The 16,521-nt window shown below is 42.3% G+C and overlaps 1 protein-coding gene across 2 annotated transcripts in view; it reads right to left on the reverse strand.

Annotated features, from left to right (window-relative positions):
• pde2a (phosphodiesterase 2A) overlaps positions 1-16,521 on the reverse strand; it is a 158,677-nt gene that overhangs the window by 96,679 nt on the left and 45,477 nt on the right. The window contains exons 1-2 of one of the 2 annotated variants that reach the window (XM_086080407.1): positions 13,612-13,806; positions 13,331-13,421 (exon numbers count right to left, since the gene is read on the reverse strand). In XM_086080407.1, the coding sequence (XP_085936533.1) occupies positions 13,331-13,421; positions 13,612-13,646 (126 nt within the window). In that variant the 5' untranslated portion in view covers positions 13,647-13,806. Of the gene's footprint in view, positions 1-13,330; positions 13,422-13,611; positions 13,807-16,521 lie in introns of those variants that run through there. The other variant, XM_086080406.1, reaches the window with a different exon arrangement.

Consider the following 16,521-nt stretch of genomic DNA (forward strand, 5'->3'; position numbering starts at 1 on the left):
ACTAAAAGAAGATGACAAAAGCTATGATCACTGTTTTTAACCTTTTATGTGACTCCAATAACATTTGTTGACAGGGGACAAAAAAAACACATAGGCCTAGAGAGTTTTATTTTATTATTGTTATTATTATTATCCATCCATTTTCTTAACCGCTTTTCCTCACAAGGGTCGCGGGGGTGCTGGAGCCTATCCCAGCTGGCTTCGGGCAGTAGGCGGGGTACACCCTGAACTGGTTGCCAGCCAATCGCACGGCACACAGAGACAAACTATTATTATTATTATTATTATTATTATTATTATTATTATTATTATTATTATTATTATTATTATTATTATTATTATTATTACCTTATTTTAAGCAAGCCTTCTATTTACATGTAATCACAACAATCAGGGCAAATCTCTTCTCTTCAATGTAATTGTTCCTACACGTACAGCTGTAAAGGGACCCCTCAACTTGTTGTAAGTAGGAAACCCGCATCACTAAACAAGCTGAAAAGAGCATCAACGGATGAAGACATACTACGGCAAGATCAAATTTCCGTTTGTTTTTTTAACCTTTGTTACTGCTACTGAAAACCAGAATTTCCAACAAGCATGATCTAAATTTCAAAATGAAAAAAAAAGAATAAATTGTATTTAATTGACACAATGTTTGAAGTATTTATGATGCCAACAATGGAAGAATATCTTTATTATTATTTTTTTTTAAATGCACCAGACTGGGAAAAAAAAGAAGAAGATCAAGACAGGCAGGTCATGCTGTCATCTTACGTCTCTCAACAGCCATCAGAACATTTCAGCTCTTGTATCAACACTGCAGGTGACATCATCTACACTTTTTGGCAATAAATCCTTATCCAAACACTTTAAAATGGTTTCTTACTGCTTGAGTTCATCTGATGAGAAACCTTTATCCAGCTCAAACTGTAATGCCTCACTGCACTTGTGGCAGGTGTCCTAACCCATCATTCAAACTATGATGACTACTCACAACATATGCTATGCTTTAACACAGCCAAGTTGAAAGCGTACAATTGTCTGAAATGTCTTGGGAAGACGAAGAATTATGTTTCAGGTCAATTGTCAGTCAAACAAGAATCTGATCTTGGAGGTTAAGCGAGGTCGGGCACGGTTAGTTGGATAGGAGACCAGGTTGAAATACCAGGTGCTGTAACTTTACTGAGCATCTGTGAGAGGCACGCCAGCCCGACTCAGTGCTGGTCCTAATAACCTAGATAAATAGGGATGGTTGGTGTAAAGGATGGCATCCACCTATAAAAGAATCTCAGTCAAAACCGTAAGGAAAAGGGGTTGATATTCGGATTCACGGCATGCCAGTGGGTTAATTCTGTGGGTGCTGTCCCCCCTGGCTGGGCGTGGGCGGGTCTGACCCTCTGTTGGCTGCTGGGTGGCGGCTGCGTCTTGGCCGTTCCCTGGGTCTCTTGGGGGGTGCTGCGTTGCGGGGCTTTCCCTGGTGTCGGGGGCGGCGCCGTTCCGGCGCGGTCCGTCGCTCTGGGCCCGGCGACGCGGTTCGGGGCCTGTGGGCCGCCGGGGTGCCCGGTGGTTCCCTCTCCCCTCCCCCTTCCTCCCCCTTGCTGCCTCTCCCTCCTCGCCTCTCCCCGCCCGTCCTCCGCCTCCCTGTCCCCTCTCCCTCGTCACCCTTCCTCCTCCTCTCCCCCTCTCCTTGCGTCCCTGCCGCTGCCCCCTGCCCTTCTTGTCGTCCCCTTCCCCCCTCCCTTCCCCCTCCCCGGTACGCCTTCCTTCCCCTCCCCTGGGCCGGGGGCTCCATCCATGGCCCGGATCTCGGTGCTACGGGGGCCGGCGGGGGTGGCTGGGGTTTGGTGTCGTGCCTGCCCCGCTCCGGTGGGCGTCCTGGCACCTCGGGCGGGACCCAGTATCCGGGGGGCGAGCCCTATCGCCCCGCCAGACGGGTCCCATATGCCCGCCGGGGTCCTGGTGGGGTGGGTGGGGGCTTGGTGGGCCGGTGCGCCTCCTGCCCCTGCCCGGTTGGGGAGGGCCCCGCTGGTCACTCCTCTTAACTCACTACACTAGGTTTGCACAATACACTTTTATAGACATATAGGGCACATAACACACTTTGGGGGGTGGGGTAGGGTGGAAACACCGTCTTCACCCTACAACTCCCCTCCAATTTTAATCCACCACACAACTTGTGTGGGGGGGGGGGGGGGCTTGTGGGGGTGCCATCGGTTGGGGGCCGCAGTATAGAGCAGTGTTCCGTCCTTCCACACGGCGGGGGGTGGGGTGGGCGCGGCTGCCCTCTCCGCTCCGCTGTCCGGCCCCTCTTCGGCGCCGGTGCCTGGGTGCGGGTGGTCCCCGGGGGCTGGGGGTCGGGGGTTGGGGGGCTGCCGGTTGGTCGGGGTGGGGTCGGGGGGGGGGGCGGCTTTGTTGGGGGGGGGCGGTGGTGGGGGTTGCCTGGGGGATTGGGGACGTGGGGGCGGCTGGGGCTGGGTTGGGGTGGGTGGCGGGGGTGGATGGGGGGCGGGGGGTCGTGGGGGGTGCGGGGGTTGGGGGCCGGTGGGGTGCCTGGTGGGCCTGCAGTGCCCCGTCCTGCTGCGTTGGGCCGGGGGCGCGGGCCGTGTTGGGGCGGGGGGCGCTCCTGCTCCTGGGTTTGCTCTCCGGCCGGTGGCCCTGGCGGGGCCCGGGGGTCGTCCTTTGGCGCTGCCGCGGCCTGGGGGGCCCTGAGGTGGTGCGCTTGCTCTGTTCCGGCGGGGGTCGACGGCTCCCCTCTTTGGTGGAGATTTTCATGCATGCCAGATCCACCACACCAGCATCTACCGAAACTCAGACACAATCTGTTTCCTCCTCAGGTTATTGAATCGGTGGAGGCTGGTGTCTGCGGATCTCACGCGGCTTCGTCTGTCCTTCCTTCCTTTTCTCGGTCTTTCCTTTGGTCTCTTGAGGCCTCCCTGATTTTATGTTTTTTGGATTTGTTGGGGTCTGGATGTTTCTTGGGCTGGGGAGGAGTTCTGGTGGGGGGTGTCTGGTCGGTGCTGGATTTCACCTTCCTTGGTTTTCTTTGGTCCCCTCGGGTCTCCTGGTGTTCGGTTTAGGTGAACGGTATGAGATTTTTTCTAATAGGTTTTCTGGTGAGCTAACAAATACACGCACGCACGCACGCACGCACATACACGTACTCACCCACACACACACAAAAAAAAAAAAAAAAAATATATATATATATATATATATATATATTTAAAAAAAAAAAAAAAACGTAAGGAAAAGTTGAGAATAAATAAACATATCGCCCTTGCCCAAATATGGTAAAATGAATATGTTTCCACAAATCGATACTAATGGTCCATGTCCCCACTTTGTCTGTCATTCTTTATGCAATGCTGCTAACCAACTTTGATTGATGAAAATAGCTTGAGAACTAACATAGTCCACAGTCTGAGAAGTGTTGCAAAAAAATCCAACAATTTCCTCATTCTGCGGAAAGTGTGCACTGCTCACGCACTGAATGAAGCAAATGCCGCAATCTTTGTAGACGTGCGCGCTGGTTGTCTAAGACACTTTGAAAAAATATTTCATATTCTGTAGCAGACCAAGTAACATGCCGATACCATTAATTCTGACGCTAATATAGGACTTTGAACGCAGCATCTTGTGTGTTGTTCATGCACGACATTCACTGATGTGTGACATGTTCACTGCATGCCGAGCTAAGATATCCTATTGGCCCTTGAATGCTCTGAACCAATGGCAGGGCAGCTTTTTCATGTTGAGAAAAAAAAACTTAGGTATCGGTATACTGCAAAGTTGGGTATCGGAATGTTACGCCAGTCCTGTGCAGATTACTACTCAATGTAATTGGGAAATAAACCTTCTGAAAAGCATCTGTGGTTTCAGTGTGTCTTTTGGGAAACTAAAATATCATTAAATAACTCACTGCAAAAAAAAAGTACATATTTTGTGAGACTGTTAAGAGTATGCTAAATGATTCTTTTTCTTTCAGATGTGACAGGGAACTGTGTAAACCAGTGACAGGTGGGGAGAGCTACTGGACTAGCGGGGATGAGAAGAGCAGAAAAGTATGCTTAATTGTGAAGAAAATGGTCATCAGGAGTGTGTTTCTACTGAGGGGAAATCTGGAGCTTTAACGTGACTTGGACAGTGAGTACTCAAGTCTATTCCAATCCTAGCGTGTCTCTCACAGTCAATAAGTCTTAAAGCCGGCCACGTGATAGCTTGGATGGTTCTGATGTGGTTCTACAAAGTGAGACTGAGAGGATGTCTTAATTGGAGGGCTTAAATACAATTTGTGAAGCAGCCTTCTATCGCTGGTGTCACTTAATGTCACTATCCAAACATGGCAAAACAGACTGTGTACATGTTATAGAAACAAGAGTTTTGATGTTTTACTTCTTGGGGGAGGTATATAAAACAGGCCAAAAAATCGATTCTCACTCATAAGAATCGTGATTTTCATTTAGTACGATTTAGAATCGATTTTAAATGTCACAAAATCGATTTTATTTAAATTATTTTATAATGTCTTGACATTGTGTGTGCCTTTATTGGGAACGCTGGTCATGTTGTACACGATTTGGCCACATAGGGGCATGTGGTTCCACGCATTCTGAAACACTGTCAAGTTCTAGCCACATTAGACAGTAGAAGGAAAAAGTCACGATCAAGTTATGCCAATAAAAGTTAGGTTCTTTTTGCAGCGCAGGAAGAGCATATGCCAGTGAGTAACATGCTTCTCTGTAAACATAACTGAAGCGTTTTGAATGAGTAGTCATTCTTTTGAGTGACTAGTGTGCTAATTAGCATTAGCGAGTCAGACTGGAGTAGATCATGACGATTCTTTACACATCTAGAAATTGAAACAGAAATCATTGCCAATCAAATAATTTTGTATCAAAAATTGCTCCAAATCGAAAATCGATTCTGAATCGAATCGCAGACCCAAAAATCGGAATCGAATCAAATCGTGAGACAGTCAAAGATTCCCTCCCCTAATATGAAAGCTAGGTTATAATGTGCAAAGATGGCGCAATTTGGAAACCAACCACAATTTTCTGAGGGGTAAAAATGCTTCAAAAGCTTAAAAATCTGGATGTTGAATGAATATAGTTAGCTTTTTATTTGGCTTCATGTGGCACAAGAAGGATCTTAGCTAGTGTGGGTTCAACAGTCTAAAGACAATCAACACATTATGTTTTAGCTGTGTGTTTGTTCACAAGAGGGGTGCGGGTGATGAGTGATATTGTATGTGTATATTGGCTGCACATTCAGCTGTAAGGAGGCTCATATTTCCCTTTTGCCAGTTTACTGTCAGTTTGTCCAATGGAATGTCTAAAAGCCACTTACTGCACATCTTGAAGTCCCCACTGGCACACTTGAGCTTTTAGACTAAAAGGTATATAATAAACCACAGCCATGCTGACCTCTCAGCCTATGGAACATTTCAGGTGTGAGTTTGAGTGCAGATTTAAGTGTATGATCTTTGTTATCGGTGCAAGTGAGCCATACAACCAATGCCTATAAAAGGGACACAACGCTTCAAACACACAGTTAACATTTGAACCCCCCCCAAGCATGTAAACAATGCATGGTACAGTGTGTGCATGAAAGCGATGAGAGCAGTGTGAGTTTGGACACAAAAAAAGGAAAGACCCCCCCCCCCCCCTTCTTTTAGTACAGTCCCCTGGGGAAATCACATACAGACATCAACCTCTCGTGAGGTTCTTTTCAACCGCTTCCCCGGTTCTTTTCTTCTCTGCCTTTTATTCCACCCTCTATTCAACATTCAGTAATTTTATTATTACAAAGGAAGGGCAGAAAAAATTAAATGGAGCAGTCAGATAATAGCCTAAAAACTAACTTCCAATTTATACAGTGGATGGGGCAGAGAGAGATATTAAGAGAGATATTAACCAGATAGATAGATAGATAGATAGATAGATAGATAGATAGATAGATAGATAGATAGATAGATAGATAGATAGATAGATAGATAGATAGATAGATAGATAGATAGATAGATAGATAGATAGATAGATAGATAGATAGATAGATAGATAGATAGATAGATAGATAGATAGATAGATAGATAGATAGATAGATAGATAGATAGATGCTGTATTACTCATTCTGCCTCTGCACTGCCGACTTGGCCTTGGTGAAGTGAAGAACATGGACTCTTTATTTAAAGAGTGTGGGAAGGCCGCCCACATCAGTTCTATACACTAGCTTCTAAATCAGTGGGATTTTTTTTTCATGTTTGAATCATTCCAACACTTTGTATTATATCGTTAAAAATGACCATTTTGGGTCCACAGCCACATATAAAAGAATATTTTGTAATCTTGTCTGGTGTCTGTTTGGGATTCTATGAACAGCCAATTATCTTTGTTGAGGATTTCCCAATATGCAATTACTGTATATCCTTCTGAGCGACGTAAAAGTAAGAAGGTGAAGCTATAAAAACTGAGGTAAAATTATCTATTGTGTATTAATGTTTTAGACCAAATAACATGCCGGTCGGTATACGACAGAACTGCTGTTAGAATTGCTAATCAGCATAAGTTTCTTTTTGAGTGCGTCTCTCATTCTTTGCATGTACAGCACATTAGCAAATGTGTCATGGTTATTTGCCGTTGTAGATGTGTGAGTTTGGCACACTCCACCGTCTTGAAATGAAGCGAGTAGACAAAACCTCACACCAAGTATAGGCCTACATCCATTGTATATTGAACTGCATATATTGTAGGATCGAAACAAATATCACTTAATATCCCACAGGGATCCACTCAAGATAAAATTCAGATGCTCATCTTAACCACAACTGATTGCCTAACCCTAACCCTTACCCTAACACAAACCAAAATCCAATTCAAACCTAAACTCTAAAACCAAGTCTTGACCCTTGAAAAGAGGTCTGAACACAATGGTAGTTAAACCGGGGGGGAAAATGTGAATCTGGGCAAAGGCACACACACACACACACACACACATACTATGTACAAAATATAATGCACTTATTTATGCATATGCAATATCCACATACCCTCTAATATCCTTCGAGGTTCGCTGTGATGTGAAGGTGCTCTTGTGTCAGCAGTCATTAATCAGAATACGTTGGTTCAAAGCGTCATTGGCAAGCAAAGCCATTTGGTGTCTACTTGTGTAAAATTCTTCTCATTGTTTCGAACCTCGCGGCACAGAATGCCACATTGCTGGCTGCGTAGCACCGACTCATCAGGCATAGAACGCCTTGCGAAAACCTCCCCTTGACAAATGTTTGCTCTTTGTGTCACTAGGCAGGCAAGCAAAAATAATGGCACAGTCCCTTCATAGTCCACGCAATACACTTCCTGGGTTAGTTTATGTTCACGTCTGGCCTTTAATGTCAGGCTTGACAAGGAGTTAAGCGACTGTTAGCAGGGATTTGCCCGCATGGTCACACACACAAACACAAACACAGCACTTCATATTTTTTTTTATCCACTTTTGTTAAAAAGCTTTGTAGAAGTCTGCACTCTACAGAGTGCTGTTATAGTTTTTTTACAATTTCTATTTACTACCTGGAAAGCACACCAGGCTGTGTTTTCTGCACCAAGGTGTTTAATGCCTACATTACACACGTGGGTGATAATTTACTGAAATTGCTGTCGAGTGCTCTTGAGGATAATTTAAGTGAAACTGTTAAATGGTTAAACCCCTGAATGTCAAAAAAGCATGAAAAAAAAAATCCTTGCATTTTCTGATTGCTCACTCACATTGTTACATGTATGCAGAAATGTGTTAATACCACTATGCAAAAACAAATACATATTTTATTTTATTATTTCCACCCACGATTAAACCCTGGAGAACCCACGGGGTCAAATTTGGCTACTACTACTTAAACAACAAAGACCTTCTTTTTTTTTTTTACAAATTTAACTTCAAAAGTCCAGAGTGCCACTTCTGACCCCTGCATGGGGCCATCACCCCCCCCCCCCCCCAATTCCCGCCACCACCAAGATTTGTTCGAGTTTATCAGAGTGCAGATGTCCGTTTTGACCAAATCGGCCATTGGCCTGTCAAGGAGGAAAATCGCCGTCGATGTGCTGTGTGCAAGGACCTCAAGATTGAAATGCACAGTGAAAAATGTGCAGTACCTCTCTGCATTAACAAGAAAATAAATTGTTTCAAAGACTATCACAATGTCTAATGTGAGTTCTGACAGATTTTTGGATAAGAAAGACCAATGATGTTTTTTTTTTTCCAGCAGTGATTTTGTCCCTGTGTGCTTGTTTCCATTGGCCAAAGTGTGTTTGTACATTCAAAATCCAGTTCTAAAATGCAACAAATAAAACAATAAAATTATATTGTTCAATGTAGCTGTGTATTTGATTGATTATTTTCTTAAATTCAAAATAGTTTACTGACAGTTTTTGTTATTCTGATTTTTCGAAATCCCAAAGGGTCAAAATTCGCCTTAATCCTAAATTAGGGAATAAAGGGTTAAAATTGAAAACAACATATATTTTGGTGTTCAGTGAATTTATAGCAGTCATTTAATGTATAATTCATAATTTTCCAAAGAAGAAAAGGGTTCTTGGGTTCTCCAGGGTTAAATGAAAAAATGCCCCTGTGTGCTTTTTCAAATCAAAAGCAGAAATGAAAGTGCTTCACACACATGATCGACATAATGTCGTGTTTTATGAACGCCCAGCAGGCCAACAGGCCAACAGTTACTGTATTTTCGACAATGGGCTCCAGTGCTATTTGATGGTGATTCCAATGGGAATAAAATATAATTGTATTGTACTTGCACTTTTTTAGACACTCAAAGATGCTTTACAGAGGAATGGATACATTATACATACACTCACACATTCACACTGTGGTGGTGGTAACTACTTAAGTAGCCACAGCTGGCTGACGGAAGCGTGGCTCCCAGTGTGCGCCTCCGACCCCTCCGACCACCACCAAACATTCGCACCTTCCATACACCAGTGTGAGTAGCACTGGAGGCAATGTGTGTGAAGTGCCTTGCCCAAGGACACAACGACACGTGACTTGGGGACAGCGGGGATCAAACAGTTGACCTTCTGGTTACTGAACGACCGCCCCTACACCCTGAGCCACGGCCGCCACATATATGAGGCTAATGTGAGTGAAGAAAAAAAAAATGCATGTAATTTCATATATCAGTTATGGATCTACTCAAATCTTTACATAATTAATAGTAATTGAGAAGGAGAAAATATGGACCAATTGGCCAGAGATGACATCAACAATAGAGCTGCGTCCTGTTTTTTTTATTTATTTTTTCTCGATGAAGACAATGAACTGCTTCCTGTTCACCCAGGGGATATCAGACTGCAAAGGCAGGTGGCACGTCATAAGCTTTTATGTAATCAGCTAAGAAAAATTGAGGGAAAACGTGAAGATTGTAATCAATGTGTGTAAATCAGTGTGGAAGAGTGATTTTCCAAAATAAATACGATTGCAATCAGAAGCATATCGTTTTCTTCTGTTGTTCTAACTCCTCATTTTCCTTACCTGTAAAATCTGAATATTTGTAGATTTCTATCCATTGACAACACTTAGCTAAAATCACACTGGGGAACAATTTGATTAAAACTAAAATTGGCGTGCTGATTCCAAATAAGCAGTTTTTTTCCCTAGCATGTCAAGTTTTTTCTCCATATCTTAACCTCCAGATGAGCAAAATTCCATTGATTAGCTGTAATAAGAAGAGTGGATTATGCGGCAACTTGTTTGTGCAGTCACAATTCAGACAGGGCGGTTAGAGATATAGATAAATATACAATCAATAGATTTCAAAGCTTATAAGAATCCCGTTTTAGGAATTTACATATCCACATTTATTTAATATTGTACCAGAAAACAGGGATCCTATAGCTCAAAACTTAAATGAGATCAGTTTTGGATTTACAACTCAAAATTTGACCTAACACAACAAAAACTGTGCTCACACTGTTGTGTGTAAAACTTGGATATAGTCAGTTACTTGATCTAACAGACTCACATCCAGAAAGTCCGTCTATTTAGTGCAGTAAAACACAAAGATGAATTTAATTGTGATCAACCTTTTATGGTTAGTATTAAGCCCAGTTTTAGTTTTGAGTGAAGCATAAAAGAAAGCCTTCTCTGGAACTACATGGGGGAAAAAAAGAGTCTCACGTTAGGATAATTCTCATAGAATAATAAACATATTCCCTGGCAAATATTTCCAAGTCATTCATCAAGCAGCCAGGAAGAAAGAGCATCACTATGTACATAGATAACAGGCACAACATCCGCAGAAGCTTTTGCTCATGGAAAGGTGCGATTTCATTTGTATGCATTAAACACATCCTCGTAAAAGCACAATTGAAATGACTTCTTTTGGCAGCACGCTGTCTCGCCACACTCTCTTGATAAAACGGTGCTACAAGCCACACAGAAAATCGTTAGTTCATTCCCTTGCACACTTGCATCCTCAACATTTGATTTCTTACATTTAACCAATAAGTCGGTGTCAATTGGGCAAGAAAACCTTCCAAGAAGGAATGGGTCACTTATGTCACAACTGATCTTTCTTAAACTATATCTCCATTAAGGCTGTCTAAATTAAAGTGTTAACCCTGCAGAATAATTTAAATTATTTTAAGGGTAAAAAAAAAAAATCAGTTAACTCAATTTTATTTACTTCCTTTTACGGCCGATAAACTTCACTTGGGCTGCTTGTAGGCACAACTAAACCTGGAAGCGAGTTTTGAGAATTGTTTCTATGAGAAAAAGATGCCTGTAAATTCAGTGTTTAGTTAGTTTTGTCCTACAGATGTAGCCTATTTAAAAAAAGAAGAATTCTATTCAAGGATCAAAAAAAGCTATTGCAACAGTCTTTGATTCTAAATATACTTTGCATTTGATGATTTTGCATTAATTCCGAAAGTAAATATCTGTTATGAGCTTTGTAGAATACAGTAGAAGCAGAAGTACACAAACAAATTAATCGTAATTAATTATGGAAAATGATGCGATTAATTAGTTTATCAACAATTATTCATTACAAAAAACACAGTGGAACCTCGATGAAACACAGAAAATTGTGTGCAGTCTGTTGTCAAAGTCGGTCAGAATTGGCTGGTGTTGTTTGCTGAGGCTGTGGCGCAATCAACGGAAATAGGCTGCACACTTATTTTCATTTTCAGGTTGTGCCGCTTTTGTCACAAATGTACAGTAGACGAGAGCAGGCGAACATGTATGCCTATATGGCGGCCATGTTGGCAAGGGCGACTTTGCTATTGAAGGCACTGCATGGACATACGTAGCGGCTATCTTGGCAGAGGTGACTGTTCTAGAAAAGGGCATGGACATTAGCTTAGCATTAGCTTTAGCATCACCATAGGCACACGGCTCAAAAGGAGTTTCTGTTGTGACTGTGTTTTGGGTTGGGTTGGGTCGTGGGGTCATTGTGTCGTTAAGGGCCTGTATTCGTCCCTTGTGATGATGATGTTGACAGTTGCTATGCAGTTGCTATGGTCCTGTATTTATCACTCTTAGGTCCTGTATTTGTCATTTTTATTTTGTCATATAGCCCTTTATTCTGTCAAATAGAATTGAGCATGGCCCTAGTGGAGTTACTGAGAGACTTTTGTCAATATGTCCAGGTTTCTTAGTGAAGGTTTCATTGTCAAGTTCTTTCATTCAGGGTTCTCTTAGCCCAGTTCTGTGTTGTCACTTTGTGTTTTTGTCTATTAAGACTCTCTATTTTCAACTTCTGCTTTTGGGTCCAAATTCTGCACCTTATGTGTCAGTTTGGTTTCCGCCTATTCACATCTAAGGCTTGTGTACACAGCTCTCGAACTTGTTAGTTGATTATTATTATTATTTTTAATCAAGCCCTTCTCTACTATGGCATCCAGTAGTAACAAAGATTAGGGGGGGAGCACCTTAACATGAAGATTGTGCTTCATGAACATGACCAGCTGCACGATACTACCCCTGAAAGCACCACATTTATTTACAACAATTTCATACTGTACTGGACAATTTTGGGCCACCAAAAAATACACTTCAATTTAACGGGACGACCCCTCCTCCTGTTAGTCAGTCAGATCGAGGTTCCACTGTATCCATAATTTCAGCCCAAAGATACATACAAACATCTATCTTACTGAATTTCAGTCTCCAGCTCACACACCAGCATGTAAGCGCCACATGATTCCCTGACAAATTAATCCGCACATCTGTTCTGCTGAAGGCTGAGAAGAGATTAACCTGCTGCATTTGCTGCCTCATTGCTTCAAGTGCTCATGTCAAATGTGTACAACCAACAGTGCATACAGTGTGTACACAGACTCACACTGCCAAAACCTTCACGTGGGCCAATGCACCACTGACCCACAGCCATGCACAGCTGTCATTTTCACTTGTATCTAAAAGGGCATGACTGCAATAGTTTCCAAAAATGAATCCCTAATTACGCACCTCTCCGACCTGAACATGTGTAATTCACTCGGGCAACACCAACAGGTGGCGCTACTTGTGAGTCAGCAGGCGCTTCCGAGGACTTCACGTCATAGCGACACCTTAGCAATGAGCCAAAAGCGGAATGCTGTTAAACAAGGTTTTAAACGTCAGCGCATGGCTGTGGATATATACGCATGCGGAAGCCTGACTCACGACGGCACAGTAACCACAGATAGCAACGTTACACACACATACCTCAACAGGGGCACACATGTCTGCTCAAACAAAGGTTAAGCAAATCAAATAAATACAGAGCCAAACTAACTTTACAGGAAAGCATAAATGTGTTGCGATACACAGGACACCCATAAAGTCAGGTACGGTAACAATCGTGTGTGAATGGAGTGTGTGCCTGTATGCGTCTCACTGAGTGTGTGGAGCAGGTCCACACGGGCAGCCAATCAATTTTCATTAAAGCTTCTTTTAATTTGAATTACAGATGCAAACACACACTTGTTGCATACGCTGATGCCAAACACAATCATCATGCAGATGGTGCTTGCTAAAATGTGTGCATTGGGGGAAGAGACTTAGTTTAGCTTAAGTTATTTGGTCACAACAATCAATAAGTAAAAAGAGAAATATACATATAAGAACAAATACCAAAAGGTGTAGACTGAAGCCCTTTCAGTTTGGCACTCAGCAAGTGAACCAGTTGTGTGCGTATGTGTGTGACATTGCGACAGATTACCGAAAGCTATGTTTCAGAATCTACCTGTGATTGTGACAGACTGGATAAGAGCGAAAGTGGCAAGCACCGGGCATCCTGTTTGAGTTCCTGTTTTGAGACGTCATGTGAGAGGAAGACTTGCGCTCTTACCTGGACTTGTTCAGAAAACGCGATGGACTGTCTGCTTGTCAGGCTCGGAGCTGAACTCTCCTCTGGACGCAGTAACACTTGCTGACCTCGTCTGCAGGTAGAAAAGAAAAGTCAGGACACATGCATTTGTTTTCTCTCTCACTTTTGTCGTGGAGTCAAAACAACGCACGCACACTAATCTAGTAACTTCTGAGTTGAGGAATGCAGAAATTTAAGCACGTGTGCAGCGGAATTGAAGGTAAAAAAAAAAAAAAAAAAAAGTATGCGTGTTAAACCCTTACAGGTCCTTCCCTTTCTTCCTCTCCAACGCGGTCATGTCATCGCCACCTGTCCTACGCAGAGAGAGCGCCGGGGTCACACGCGCATTGGCGCACACGGCGACGCGGTGATGCACGCACTCGCAGCAGAGGGCTGGGACACACACTGATACACTGACACCGCGAGCTGCGGCTCGCAGAGCTCGGAGTGAACGCGCTCTCTCCTCCTCCTCCCTCCTCCTCCTCCCTCCTCCTCCTCCCACCCCTATCGCTCTACTCATCCTCAGGGTCTTACTGCCTCCATCAGCCTGCCCCGTGTTTCTATTTCTTGTTGCTTTTTACAGCAGGATATACCCACTTAGGAACTTCACTGAACAGTAGCTTTCTAACTATACTATCTGTTCCTTAAAGTGGAAGCCCCCCCCCCTCAAAAAAAATACTCACAATATGTTCTATGCAGCCCCACTAGTCTAAATACGGTAGTTTGTATCAATAACAGAAGGCAGCCATTTCGCCACTTGCTGTCTGGTGAAAATGACATCACAGTTGCTCTGGTGTCAGGTAACAACCAATCACAGCTCAGCTTCAGAAAACAGGCGAGCTGTAGTTGATCATTGCCTGAGCCATGAGTAACTGTGATGTCATCTTCAATCGACAGCAAGTGGCAAAATGGCCGCCCCCTGAGATGGATGGAAAAAAACGGCAGAATTTTGCTTCATAACTCATATTCCACAAATGCAATATTAATTAGAATGTCATGTGTGGATGAGTGAGGTCACATATAACATCATTTTCAAGAAATGAGTCATGATGACTTCCCCTTTAAAGAGACATTGTGCAGAAATGTTCAATATTTCAATGTTCATTCATTTTTAAAACCCACTATTAATTTCAAATGTGTGCCAAAAAATACATTCTATCACTTCAATGTTCATTTATAACGTGGTAGGCTTGCGAAGTGTAATCTCTCTATGGCACTTCTAATTTAGGTTGTTGCATTCTATTAATTCACCACTAGGTGGCAAAGATTTACACATGGTCCTTTTAAATCCACCCCACACCCAAACAAACGTTTCTCCTTTTAGCCAAGGGAACAGAATGTGAATAATGCTACATAAGTGAATGTGATTACAGTGGCTGACCAGAAATGTTCAATCAAATACTACTCAAGCTTAAATAAGCAAAAAATTAAAACAAAAAAAACATGAGCTGGAAGCTATAAAGGGCCCTCACAAGCCTGACCCTGTTAGGGTACTTGTACCTTTGGGGTACAAGCACAACAAGAAGCCGCTAATAAATAAATGTCTTTGCCATGCCTTATGTGTGTGCAAAGTTTCATTAACATCCTCAAAAACAGCATCGTTTTTCTTTGCAAACGGCACATGGCCTCGTGTACGACAAAAAAAAAAGCTTTCAATAACTGTTCATCAGTCTGGAAACACCCAAAGTTTGAAGATGGTCTAATACCTTTTCTAGGAGGTATTTGTTAAGATTTGTTAAGTTTCCATAAAAGGGAAAAAAAAAATCCATAAAAGGGAAAAAATGTTGCCAAATTTCAAAATAAAATGAAAATGGCATCTTCCTGTTCGGTTTAAGGTATGACTATGACTCTCAAATAATTTTTTGTAGGTCTTGGGCAGTTGCACATGCCTCCTAATTTTCATAGATCTAGGTGAAACTTTTAAGCAGGTGTGCGTTTTGTTAAAAATTTATAGTGGGCACTATTGGACCATTTTGAAGAAACTACACGATAACCTTCTAAAATATAAATGTTTTTGCTAGGCCTGTTGTGCGTACAAAGTTTCAAGCGTTTTTGCTTAGGTCTCAAAAACAGCATCATTTTTTTTCTTTACAAACAGTGCATGGCTTTCAATAACTTTTCGTCTTCAATATGTTTACAAGAAGCACTCAAAGTGTGAAACTTGGCGGATACATTTTGAGGAGGGTTTCATTAAAATATGACCTCTATGAAATGCCAAGAATGGTGCAAAATTCCAAAATAAAGTCAAAATGATGTACTTCCAGTTGATTGGGATCATGTAATATCAAAAGTATAATAGTTGAAAACATTACATTGAAAATTGAAAAAATGAAATGCTTCAAGTGACACAATTTTATGCATTCAGAAAAGTAGCAATAAGGGAGGTTTGAAGAGTGACCTTTGTCTGATTACTTGTGTGGAAAAAGTAACACACTATATTTGTCTCACTCCATCACTGTAAATGAAAGCAGCACAGTGATATGAGAGATGGGTCAAAACAACGACATAGTGGCCACTTGCAGTGTCAAATCAGCCTAGTACACCTGCCAGCAGAATTCAGCTTCTAACGTACAACATAAATGAGAAAACGTAGACCGAGCCAAGCAGCATTTACAACCTTCATCACAGTAACGGGCACAACTCGGTTTCTAGTCTCGTGAATGCAATTTCTCAACACCCCAGAATCCATTCATTTATTTTCCGTTTACATAACCCGAGAAGAAGACTATACTGCATATATCTTGCAGTCATTACCGGTTTTACAGGGCAATTGTGAATGTCGCATCGGCCAAGAAATGAGCCTGCATATGCAAACCACTAGTCTGCAAATCCCCACCCTGCTACAGTGAAATGGCCATTTCCAGTTTTTTTTTTAATATAAAGCCTACAAGTGCACAAACTGCAATGACTCCAAATCCAGCCATTGCGCTCTCATCTTAAGGCAATAGGCAAGGCCCTTTTATTTCTATAGCACATTTCATACACAAGGCAACTCAATGTGCTTTACACACGCAAGGACACAACACCCACAAGCATCAAAATACACAACTAAGTAAAACAAAGTAGAGAAATCAAAAGTAGCTTACAAAAATGACTAAAAGAACATACATTGAAAATGAGTGGTTAAAAAAAATAATTATTACAAGGGAAAAAAATATGATTTAAAAATGTTT

The sequence above is a fragment of the Leptonotus elevatus genome, chromosome 7, assembly GCF_054856555.1.
Source record: "Leptonotus elevatus isolate MCC_2025b chromosome 7, RoL_Lele_1.0, whole genome shotgun sequence".
Classification (NCBI taxonomy): Eukaryota; Metazoa; Chordata; class Actinopteri; order Syngnathiformes; family Syngnathidae; genus Leptonotus; species Leptonotus elevatus.